The sequence below is a fragment of the Galeopterus variegatus genome, unplaced genomic scaffold (genome assembly GCF_000696425.1).
Source record: "Galeopterus variegatus unplaced genomic scaffold, G_variegatus-3.0.2 Scaffold2468, whole genome shotgun sequence".
Taxonomy (NCBI): domain Eukaryota; kingdom Metazoa; phylum Chordata; class Mammalia; order Dermoptera; family Cynocephalidae; genus Galeopterus; species Galeopterus variegatus.
In genome coordinates, this window is record NW_007728579.1 from 235331 (window position 1) to 248610 (window position 13280).

General features: G+C 40.9%; 1 protein-coding gene across 1 annotated transcript in view; it reads right to left on the reverse strand.

The window, feature by feature from the left end:
* ADCY2 (adenylate cyclase 2 (brain)) overlaps positions 1–13280 on the reverse strand; it is a gene marked incomplete at its 5' end in the record, with an annotated part of 126553 nt that overhangs the window by 72151 nt on the left and 41122 nt on the right. The window contains one exon of the mRNA XM_008581801.1: positions 10225–10309. Coding sequence (XP_008580023.1) covers positions 10225–10309 — 85 coding nt within the window. The remainder of the gene's footprint in view (positions 1–10224; positions 10310–13280) is intronic.

Genomic DNA, 13280 nt, shown 5'->3' on the forward strand with positions numbered 1-13280 from the left:
CGAGGGTTGCGATCCCGTTACCGGTCAGTAAAAAAGACAAAAAGGAAAAAAAAAAAATGAGTTCTCCAGGGATCTACATTTTAACCTTTATGCTGAAGAGATGATAACTATATGTCCTGGACAAATAAGAAAAGTTATGATTTCCAAAAATTCAGAAGAAGAAATAAATTTTACCTTCTGACCTGTACTAAGTCAAGCTAATGTTAAACCCAGTGTGGCATCAATAAAACTCAAGTAGAGAAGACTTCTGAGAGCACTAATAAACAGCACTTTTATTTCTCCACCTCTTCCACATTTTCTTTCTGCACTATTCCTAACAATACTGTTGATGTAAGCATTGCAACATGGTAAATGTCAGTACAACAATTACATGAGATTCTATAATCCAGGACGAGAAGCGGTTAAAAGGCTAAAGAAACAGCAGTGGCCCAGGTTCCAACTCCCGCAGCTGTGAGACTTTCTGCAAGTTAACTACCCTTTCCAGTCTCAGTTTCTTCATCTCTGAAATGGGTTTAATACAGAAAATTACTATAGATAATAAGAGTACCTACCTCCTTGGTCTTTTCAAAGGTTTAACTGAGCTACATAAGGTGCTCAGAACAGGACTCAGTGGTGGCTTTTCTTGTTATTTCAATGAAGGAAACATAGTATTTTTCAGAAACATTTTAGTGACTAAAAATCTGTTTGCTTTATATCTATATAAGCAACAACAAAATCCCTCCGCTCCCCTCCTTCCCACTATGGCTTCTTACTCCTTCTAGTTCCTGATATGAAGAAGATGAAGAATATTGTCCCCAGCACACATATCACACGGCTGTAGACACAGGACAAGGTTTTGTGCTCATTCCTTGGGTTGATTTTCCTGGGCCCTTTCTTGATTTCTGACAGCCTGGCGGGGAGCTCAAGCCAGGGCTGCCAGAAGCAGAATCGTAGGCTCCTGGATTGCAGGAGGCACACTTGGCCGAGCCCTGCGGAGCAGCTTCCCACCGGCGACGCAGGAGCCAGAGTTACACTCCACACTTCTACCCAGGAGCAGAGTTTTGACAGGGGCTGGTGGTAGCATTAAATCTGTCATCCAATAAGATATCCCTAATGCTCTGAACTTGCAGTATCTTAGAGGGTCACAGAGCCAGAGGACATCCACCTGAGAATGTTTATCCTTATTATTTTAGGCATGCTACTACCTCTAATGATATTATCACAGAACACAGTCAGATCTGTGGTCTGGAGGAGAAGCTGTCATAAATGGGACATCATACTCATCCAGCTCAGATTCCATTAGATGATGGCATATGGTTTGATTCTGGCAAATTAGGATGATATTTACGTATCTGAATCCCGGTTGACTAGGATTAGTGTTTTTATTTAAGAGAAAACTATTAAAATCAATGAAAAACATAATCACTTCAGGAGAAAATTTAAATCTAGCTTAGGTCCATATCATGATCGATTAGGTAAAATATTATCTAGTTGTCACACAGACATATTTTTGAAATAATAAGATCAAATTGCTCTGAATTTTTAGAAAAATACATGGTAATCATCTTGCCAAACATGCTATCTAATAGGGATATGTTATATTCTGCTCATAGGCTAGTCATTTACTGAAAGACGTGGGTAGACTCACGGGAACTTTTTTCCTTGTTTATACAGCATGCTGTGCAAAATGACAAATCGCTGGCACTGGGAGCCAGTCACTAGACCCACGGGTTTGCTGTGCCCTGGGCTCAGTACGACAGGCTCAGCATGCACTTGGCTCAATTCCTTCTTCCATATAATTTCAAGGCATGCCTCAAGGTCCCCTTGTGCAATCATTTTAAAATTTACACCAAATATTCATCGCTTTCAAGGTCAGGGAGGCAGGCAGGTATCTCTCCCTCCCCGGCCCCAAGTTGAGGCAAAGTAAATTGAAACTGTTTGTTCTGAAGCATAAAAATTGGTAAACATTGCTGGTGGCAGGGATGAGGAAGTAGAAGATGACAGAAATGTACACCCTGAGCTGTAATGACAGCGAGGAAAGAGGACAAGGAAAATAAAGATGCTGGAGAACAAAGGAAACCAAGGACGGGAATAAGAGGAGAAAAAAGGCCACGGTCTTAATTGGAAGGAACCTGATTAAGGAGAAAGGAGAACACTGATTCAATTTGTAGCTCTGTGTAAAGATTACTATTTGGCTCTTAATATGATAACTTGCTTCATTTTATTCTGTTTTTGGTTAAGTATTAAAATAAAGGTCCTGGTGGAAAAATGTTCACCAAAATTCAGACCATCCTAATTAAACATTATAAATGATAACCACTCAAAGAATATGTTGGCCTTTATTCAGAAGATGCTATTCAACTGCAAATGAGAAAATGCCTGCGACGAGCCCTGCATAGGTCAGTTGTTTGCTTTGATCTTGGGCTTTATCGGCATCATTTCAGCAGCCTCTGTTTCCCCGCGTTCTCCATCCTCGGGGGTCCCGCTGTATCCTACAATCAGCTCTGCCGTACTGTAAGCCAACTGTGTACCCTCTAGAAATGCTCTGGGATGTGAATGCCACATACGTACACTTGCAAACACAGGACTGGTACTAAACGTAGGGAGAGGTGTAAAAGAAGAAAGAATATCAATTTATAAGACAACACTATCTCGTAGCTGGTGGTGAGGACAGAGAGCAGTGTGGTGTGCTAGGAAGAGCATGAGATGAATTCCGACGCTCTAGACCCAGTGCACGCGGATTCTCCACATAAAAATAAAATCTTCAATACCTTTCATTTGGATTAAAAAATAAAACAGGAAAAAAAAAAAACTCCACCAAAAATGTTAACCTTCCTCCCTTATTTCAGATCTCTTATGACCCAGTGCACGCGGATTCTCCACATAAAAATAAAATCTTCAATACCTTTCATTTGGATTAAAATATAAAACAAGAAGAAAAAAAAAACTCCACCAAAAATGTTAACCTTCCTTCCTCCCTCCTTCCTTCTTGATTTCAAATCTCTTATGATGGAAACAGCTGGTGGTCTCTCACTCTAAAATTAATTCCTCAGAATTCAACTTAAAAATGATAAAACTAGACTGAATTTATAATTTTATTAGTGTCTATTTTAAACATAAGATGAGATCCTGAAAAAGGTGTTTAAGAAAAGTTTAATAAAATGAAAAATACTTAGAAAAGTTATAAATATATCAGAGTGACTGAGTAGAAAACTTTTATTATTAGAAAAACAAAGTCCATGCTAAAATCTTGCCTGAAAAATATGGTGGTTATGGTTTTCATCTGAACCATGTGCTTTTGTGTATTTTCCTAAAGAAACATCTACTTTGGCATTTTAATTGGCTGAGGACCGTCATTCTGAATGGCAGGAAAAAGCTGGAGCAATAATAACTTGTAACATTTAGTGTCACGAAGACTGTAATGTGTATTTTGATTATTTAATTGTCCTTGAATTTCCTACAGGAGGAATTATTTATTCCAATCAATTTTATTTTCAATCAACCTGTTTCTTTCCTGTGTCCTGGGTGACCCACCTCCCTCAATCATTGCTCCGCTATGTGGCACTTACAGCACTGTCGCTGTTGTGCTGTCTCCTGGCTGACATGCTTGTCTCTGGACACATGCAGAGTTGGTTGAGGACAGTGGCCACACCACACCAGCTTTTGTATTCCCAGAGGTTAGCACAGTGTGTATCAAACAGCAGGAACTCAACAAGTGCTTACTGAATACATGCACAATCTTAAACATTACCAGGGGACAGGAACCTGGAAGAGGACATGGGCTATCGCACCCATTAGCTGGACTTTTAATATCCACAGGAAAAAGAAGATGTTGCCTTTGGCTTGCAAAAATAGGCAGCTGATACTGAGACCCCTGAATAAGATCACTGAATAAAACCATTTTCAGTTGAATAGTATCCTATGAATAAAACTTCTCATGGAGAGAAGTCTAGAAGAACTCCACTCACTAGTTCAGGGAAGTATCAATAAGCTTCCAATGATAAATCCAAAGTCTAAATACGGGTGTTGGCTTTGAAATTACATTGTATACTTCAACTTCATAATTAGAGAGTCCCAAACTGAGGGTTTGTTAATCAGGTCAAAAACCAGAGAAAGTCCTTGGGGATCTGGCAGAAGCAAGAATGACACTGCTTGTAAATGACACTTTACACCCCAGAGAGTAGGGACATCCCATCTGGGGACGGGGGGAAGTTTTTACTGAACACAACCTCACACTAAAAAAAAACATTATGAAGTATGTAAGGCGGTGGTCTGTATGAGGAAGAGTCAAAAGACATAACATATAGTAGAATTAGCAGCATGAGATATGCAGATATTACAACAATCTGAAATAGCCTATAAAACAATATTAAGGAAATGAAAGAATTAGAGTCCATTATGAATGAGCAAGTTGTGAAGAGAAAAAAACAGGCATATTTTAANACAAATTATCACAATGAGAAAAATAGTAAAGACCTTATTAAATATGAAAACTGGAAGGGTATATTATGCATCAGCTCAGTTTAAATTCAGAGAAATTTAAACACTGGCATGGAAGGTGGGAAAGGATGGTCAGACTTAAGAGCATGGTCTGTGTATTGTTCAACAAGAAGGTGGAGGTATTAATGGACCTTGTTAATCATATGCACATATTACACGTTCTAAGGCAATAACTAAAAAAAAGAATATACAACTTTCAAGTTACTAGAGTACTAGAGGGAATAAAAGAGATTAAACTCCATGGGTCCAAAAGAAGTCAGAAGAGAAAGAAAAAATAAGAAACTAAGAAGACACATGGTGGATAAATAAGAAGCAAACTAGGACCGCAGCAGTAATTGTAACACATGTCAATGTATCACACTTGTCAAGTCACAGAGATTTTTGGGTCAGAGAAAATAACACACAGCTAAATATTGTTTACCAGAGACACACCCAAACCCTAACATAACGATGAGGAAAAGCTGAAAGTAAATAGATGGAAGAGGGACACTAGCAAATCCTAACCAAGGGAAATAAGGTAGAGTTATACAGACATTAGAGAAAATAGACTTCAAGGGAAAAACACTCCTGTGGGGCAGGTGAAAGCTTTCCTATTATCTGTGGGTGACCTACTTTTCCTTCCCAGGGTGACCGCTGTGTCTGTGCTTTCACCTCTGCCTGGAATGGGGCTGCTGGGCTGAATACTATTTCTGCTATATAAAGCACAAAGTAGCAACACTGATGGAAAAATTTCTTCTGACATTTTCCAGCATTTTTATGTGCTGTATCTGGCATACTTGTTCTAAAGATGTTTTTTGGGATGTGTGTGTGTGTGTGTGTGTGTGTGTGTGTGTGTGTGTGTGTGTGTGGTATTTTTGGTTAGAGTCACTCTTGTATTTGTCATAGAGATGTAAGTCACCTCAGTTTAGAAAGTTAAATCTGACAGCAAATGCGCACTTACTACTACCGCTAGTACTACGATGGCAACTATTATTATTTTTATTGCTGATTCTAATGAAAATGGGAATTTGAATCTCTTATTCTAGTCTTAGTTTCTACCTAGATAAAATGGACTGTTTTCATTATCAAATAAAATAATATATATGAGAACACTCTGAAGGATTTTTCATATATATGAAAACATTTTGCAAAGTATTATTATTAAGAGTGCTTTCTTACTGGACTATTTTTTTAAATAAGGCAGGTCAACTGATAAATAATGTTTTTTAGGAAACTAGATTGGAGGAAAATATGAATGACCTACCAATGTGATTTTGATCAATGGGTGCTTAGCAGTCATCATGAGGCAGCCTCAGGTGCCGTGTTGGTCCACGTCCACGAACGTGGACACCCCTGCCTATTGCTGGGCACCCCTCTGCCTGTGACTTTTTCCATACACAGCCTGGCACCCTCTGGAACCTGCATCTACTGATAAGGTCCCAAGGCTTGATTGCAATTCTGGCTCCAACACCTACTTGCTATACACCAATGGGCAATTTGTGTAGCATCTGTAAATCTCCATTTTATTAACTGTAGAACATTCCCCCTAAGGGCTCTCTTGAGGATAAATAAGACAATATATGCCAAGTGCCTAGCAGGTATTTTTAATATAACATTTATGAATTATAAATTTATTAATTATAAATGTTATATTAAGTAATGTTATATTAGGTTAGTAGGTATTTTTATTATAACATATATTAATTATAAACTGCAATGAGGCTGGAATCAGAACCACTCATGTGCATGGTGCTCACCATAAACCATCTGGATTGATTCCAAAGGTTTTTAGCTAAGGACAGGAAGCCTTTGCAGGCCTTATGGTCATCACATCGTGATTCTGCTCCAAAGTCTCCATTTCCACCCTCAAGAGATCTCATGACAACTCTTTCTGCATTGTTTGTTATGGAGGAAAATTTTTACTCTAAATAACTCAAATAGAAACTCACTTAAGTACATGGCATCTCTGGAGTCCTGGGTCCCTCATCTACAAAATGAGGGGCTGGACAAGGTTATCTTTCAGGTCTGGAGTTCTCTTTCAGGTCCGGAGTTTCACAATTTTGAAATGCTAGCCAGCATCTGATGTAGAAAGCCGAGTGCCTCAGGAAGGCACCTGATGCAGAGGTGTTTAAGGAGAGCTGACAAGGGAGGACTCCAGGATGCCAGGCCTGATGACGGCAGGAGCCTGCCAGACCCAGAGCAGGGTGTGGAAATTCAGAGCTTTGAGCTCAAAAGACATTGATGGGAGTGGGATGTTTTCTGTGCAGTGGTGCCAGAAAATTGCTTTTGGGTGCAACCCAGCATTCCTTCAAGCTTACTGATATTACATATTTATCTTGTGATTCAAGTGCCCCAGGTGCAACCATGAACACAACAGGCTAAAGTGAATCACTGAAGATGTCCCCATTTAAAAGAATAAAAGTAATAATAGAAATGGGAATCCCGACCAGCCAGCACTAGGGAAGCTGGCGGTGGAAAGCTGAGCTCTTCAGAGTTGTTTTATGAAAGTCAGGTTATTTCCGACCATGGAGACAGCCTGATGCATCAAGGGATCAGGGCATGTCTGAGCATAAGTCTCAGTGCAGCAGGATGAGGACCCCGACTCGCTCTTCCCTCACTCACTCACACATTCACTTACACAGAGAACCCGTCCCATGCTGGCACATCTGGAGGAGGAAAGATCACCACATGCCTTAGGGCATGTCTACCTCTGCCTGAGAACGGCTGGCATCCGCGAGATGAGGGAGGTGCCACATAGAACCAGATGAGCAGAGCAAGTGGAAAGGAAGCCCAGAGAAACCACAGAGAAGTCCAGTAGCATTCCCTTAGCCCCTGCTCATTAGACACACTGATGTGATCTGCAATCCGCTGGACTCAGCAGGGGCGTAGAGGCAGGTATAGGGACCGTTCTTGTCTTAAGCGACTTATTACATGTAAGGGGAAACCATGGCACCAAAATTAGAGGTCCAAAGGAGATGTTATAAAATCGAGGCTAGACCACGTGGCACAGATCCTCAGTCTTATGGCGTGCACAGAATGGTCCATCCCAGGGGTTGATGTGGTTTCTGAGAAGGTTTCCAGAAAGGCGTGGGGCTGCTGAGCCCACCATATGGGCAAGAAGAGAGAAGTGGGAAAGACCAGGAAAGGCTGGGCGTCTCATAGAAATCAAGATAATAAAACAGAAATTCCCTGCCATATTTTTCAGAACGTGTCACTGAACAAATATCTGTATGATTTTTCTACCAACAGGAAAAAACCATGCATTTCATTATCACGCTTATACTTTGCCCGGTTTGATGCGTTTCTACCTTTTCATCAAATCGCGTTGTAAAACGACCAGTGAATGTGATCTGCTCGTGTTGTGCTTTGTTGGCAAAAAAGGCAAAACCCTTGGAAGAAAAACACCAGCCAGGTTTACCTTTTCTCACTTTCCTTTATAAAAGTATTTCACTTTAATTCTTCACAGAGAGAATTTAACACTGGGATTATTAGCATCAATACAGCCTTTGGCATTTCAGTTTTCAGAAGGATAAGGTATGTTAATAGAAGGTAAGTCTGGGGTATTAAGGACTCTTTCATAAGCTCAGTCTTTCATTCATAAATAAATGTAAATCATTAAAAAACTTCATACGATTGGCAGGTTTTCAAAGGACCAGGGAATGAGCAGTTAGGATGTAGCAGTACTTTTCCATGACCACTGCGGAATATTCGTTGTGCGCACAGTTTTTGCCTGAATTTGGAGGGAAGGGTGCAAAGTACACTTAAGCCTTCCTAAACCAGCTGCGCATTAATATGTCTGATCCTGACATTTAAAAAATCCCCACAGAATGGTTTAAACAGTAAAAAGAACCTGTCCTTGGAATGAAAGAGCTCCTTCTTGAATTTTAGGAGGATTATGTCCAGACCAGGGATTGCAGCTGGCCACTGGGGGGAGACCCATTCATGGATCCTGTAGATTCAAGTTCAGGAAAATAAATGTCTTCCAGTTTAGCCATCCCCGACACTACATAGGCCCTAGTTCATTTGTAGCCTTAACATTTTCTCTTTGAGACACCACAGAGTGAAAAAGAATTTCCCTGCATATGGTATGGGGTCTCAGGGTTTTGGGAAGCCCCAGGCATTGGGCAGTTCCTATTCTGAAAACCTGAGAAATGGGCTGCAGAAGCCATCTAGGGGCAAGAAGAGAGAGGGTGGAGCCCATGTGCTTCTCCCCCCAGAGGAATGATTCTGGGAACATGGAAAGCCAGGTTTCTTTGATGAGGATTCCTACCATAGTATTTTAGAGAGGATCAGTATTAACCAGCCTACTCCTCTCTACAACCTGCAATGTCCTCAGGGGATTTTAAGAGACTCGCCATGCTACATGTGCATTCAAGTAAATCAGAAACCACACTTTTTGAAAGCATTTTCAATGCAATTTGAAACATCTCCTCTATCATAGAGTAAACAAAATACACAAAAGTTTGCAAAGGTGCAAAAAGCAGAAGGCAAAATACCCATTGTCAAAAGGCAGCGACACGCTTTGAGAACTTAACCCTTGCTGGATAAAAGATTTCAGCACATGCATGAGATGGCCTGGGATTTCAGGACTACCACTTTTCAGAGCTTTTGAAGAGAGGATGAGGATTTTAAGAGGCCACTATGCCACTGTACCGATGTTGCTGCTGGCAGTAATAGTATGTCCTTTAAAAAGCAAAATAACATTATAAAGCAGAAACAGACACTAAGTGCAAACCCACGCAGAATGAGAAAAATGCTTTTCTAGAAACTACCAATGCCTCCTCATGTGTGTAGTGCTGCCCTGCTAGGTGACAGGTAGACTGCAAACCCCAGGTCGCTCCCTTGGTTGTGTCATCTAAATGGGTTTATCAAAGTCTAACTGGTAGAAGAAATCATGATTTTGAAAATATAGAAATATCTATGGTATTTTCTATAACACCAGATGTCACATAAAATGCGTCTGTTAACAAGTATTTTAAAGATAATTCCTGTTTATTTTGTATAGTCAGTTACTATCTTGTTAACATTTTGATTTTAAGAATCTCTGAAGCATCTCCTGAGAATGCCCATGAACTTTGCTGAAACCTGGCTCAGAGGGGTCTCTCCTTTTCAACTCATCTCCAATGAATAAAATGAAATTCTAACTTATCTTTGGGGACTTCTACCCCACTGGTGGCTTTCTCAGGGTACTCCTATAGACCTATGATCAGCTAGCAACACTTGCCTTAGACTCAAGAATAAATTTAGATTTAATTCTTATATCTAGAACTAGCATTTAACCATAAGAGTTTACAATGATTGGCTTAACTTAAAACACTATTAAAAGCTATTTTAACGTTTGCTATCTTTAAATATTTCAAAATTTTACATCTTGAAAGTGGGTGTACAAGATGTATTTTGTTTACATTTTAATTCCCCTATACATGAAAAGCCCTTTATTCCACTTGCATTTGCTGCTATAAATACTCTGAAAACTTTGAGATGATAAAAAAGGTTGACGCAAACAAATAAGTAAAAATGCAATTTTATGGAATGACATCCAACATTTCACACAATCTTCAAATTAGTGTCTTGGTTGTGCAGGACGAGCTGCCTCAGTTTATATTCTGGGCTGTTGACCTAAAGGGTGCTTGTTTCTTTACTGGGATCTGTAGCTTTTGAAGTGGTAAATCAACAAGCTTCCTGTTTCTGAAAGTTTTAAGTGAGAAATCCTTTTTCATGAAATGAGCACATTTTTCAGAGAAGTTCTGTATTTGAAGTACCTACCAAAAGCTGTCCAGCAAAGCAGACGAAAAGGATAAAGGCGAGCAAGAGGAACGCAGCTCCAAAGGAAATCCCGAGGACGGGCGTTCTGCCAGAAAACGAAAGGGAACAGGTGAGCGTGGAGATGGTTTCCAGCATTCTGGAAAGCTACCAGAATCAGTTTTGGCTTAATTAGAACTTAATTAAATGAGGATTGCAATCCTCACTAATTTTTTGAGAAATTAAAGTAGAGCTAAAACAAAGCAAACATATGTCCATAGAAAAGTGTCTTCAGTTATGGCTGATTAACTTGCTATGATTCATTAAAGCCACCCTATAAGCATTGGTTCTTTAAAAAGGAAAGGCAATCTTCTCAAATGACTCACCTAGGTGCCTGGCACTCTCATGCTTGCATTTGGCCATGTCTCCCAGCTCAGTGGCCTCTTCCCTGACACTGATGTCCTCACAGCTGCTGCCTCCAGAGCAGCCTCCCCCGATAACCTCGATGACCTCATGCCCCACTCTTACTCCTGTTGACCTAGGAAACACTGAGTCCTCACCCTCCCCAATCCCACCCAATCAGATTCAATTCTGCTCAACACAGATGCAGCTACATGTTTACTGATGCTCCCCCAAGATTTCACAGGTATAGCTTTTACATGCTCAAGACAGCCAATGAACACAGAAACATCCTGTGATCACATGAAAAACCAAACCACTAATTTACAAATTCTGCCATGAACAGGTTACAGGTAGGCAAAAATGTTCATGAGAATTGTAAACATTTCTGAGAGGTCCTTTAAGTAATTAATTCAAAGCCTTTCAAGACTTTGTTTAATCCAAGGATAGAAGTGTTCGGGAATATAAAAAGGAATGAAACACAGTGAATCATCAAAGATGAAATTCTAATGAAACATCCAAGGAGAGGTCAGATAGTGTCTGAGACAAAAATGGAATCTCGTGCCAACGTGGTTGGCTAGCGATAGCAAAGGAAGAGAAGATCTGACACTGAGAAGAGCAACACCCTGGAGTGAAAGTGTATGGAATAGAAGAACCAGATGCAAGTCCGCAACAAGCTGAAATCACCCTGCAAGTGCACAGCTGTGAGCCTCGCAGGAAGGGAAGCGGAAAAACATCCAAGGAGAGGTCAGATAGTGTCTGAGACAAAAATGGAATCTCGTGCCAACGTGGTTGGCTACTGATAGCAAAGGAAGAGAAGATCTGACACTGAGAAGAGCAACACCCTGGAGTGAAAGTGTATGGAATGGAAGAACCAGATGCAAGTCAGCAACAAGCTGAAATCACCCTGCAAGTGCACAGCTGTGAGCCTCGCAGGAAGGGAAGCGGAATAATTAATCAGGGCACCGAGTAAACCCCTGACGCTGTCATGATGGGAAGGCTTCACTCAACTCACTGTGTCAGATACCTTTTCCATTATGAGAGATGATTACAGAAGACACACATCAAGCAAGATCTACACAAACCTGAGTTCAAACCAAAGTTCAAACCAACACTTGAGCCTGACCCAGTCATGCATTGGACACTGAGTTGTGTCCTGGACATGATTAGCAGTGCTTTCAAATACCATGTCTGATGATAACATTTGCTCACATTTCATGAGTAAAGACAAGACTCTGCTAGGAGGGTGTGTATACTCAAAGTTCCCCTAGAGTGTTGGCTAGTCTCATGGGCCAGGCNGAAAAACCAAACCACTAATTTACAAATTCTGCCATGAACAGGTTACAGGTAGGCAAAAATGTTCATGAGAATTGTAAACATTTCTGAGAGGTCCTTTAAGTAATTAATTCAAAGCCTTTCAAGACTTTGTTTAATCCAAGGATAGAAGTGTTCGGGAATATAAAAAGGAATGAAACACAGTGAATCATCAAAGATGAAATTCTAATGTAACATCCAAGGAGAGGTCAGATAGTGTCTGAGACAAAAATGGAATCTCGTGCCAACGTGGTTGGCTAGCGATAGCAAAGGAAGAGAAGATCTGACACTGAGAAGAGCAACACCCTGGAGTGAAAGTGTATGGAATAGAAGAACCAGATGCAAGTCCGCAACAAGCTGAAATCACCCTGCAAGTGCACAGCTGTGAGCCTCGCAGGAAGGGAAGCGGAATAATTAATCAGGGCACCGAGTAAACCCCTGACGCTGTCATGATGGGAAGGCTTCACTCAACTCACTGTGTCAGATACCTTTTCCATTATGAGAGATGATTACAGAAGACACACATCAAGCAAGATCTACACAAACCTGAGTTCAAACCAACACTGGAGCCTGACCCAGGCTCAACACTTGACCCTGAGTTATGTCCTGGACATGATTAGCAGTGCTTTCAAATACCATGTCTGATGATAACATTTGCTCACATTTCATGAGTAAAGACAAGACTCTGGCTAGGAGGGTGTGTATACTCAAAGTTCCCCTAGAGTGTTGGCTAGTCTCATGGGCCAGGCCCCTGCAAGGCTGTTATAACTCAAAGGTGAGTAAGACACAGTCTGCTTATGGCCTTGTAGAGGTAAGCATCGGTGTATCTCTATTCCTCTCCTATCTCGAACATTCTCCTTTCAGACACCACTCTGGTTCTTATTCCCTGGTCCCAACACACACTCGCAGAGCCTCCTTCTTCGGCACGAAAGGTGTGGGGAGGGGAGTGTGCAGCAGTCCACACCTCAGAGGTACGAGGGCTCTGGCTGCGATTCCCATGACTGAAGGGGAAAGTTGTGATTCATCTGCTGAGCTTTGGTTTGCTATATTCTCCTCTGTTTTTCCAAGAGAGTTGTGACAGGTTTTCTTTGATTCTATGTTCTTCTTGCTCCTTCTCAGTGTCAAGGTAATGCCAGCCTCATAAGGCTGAGTGTAGAAACACCACATCTTTTTCTTAGGCCTGGAACTATTTAAATAATGAATGAATGATCTCTTCTTGAAGGTGTGGTAAAACTCAAGTGCAAAACCATCTGATGACAATGGTGATGATGATGATGATGATGGTGGAGGTGGTGATGGTGATGGTGATGATGGTGGTGAGAATGGGGATGTTGATGGTGATGATGATACTGATGGAAATGGTGATA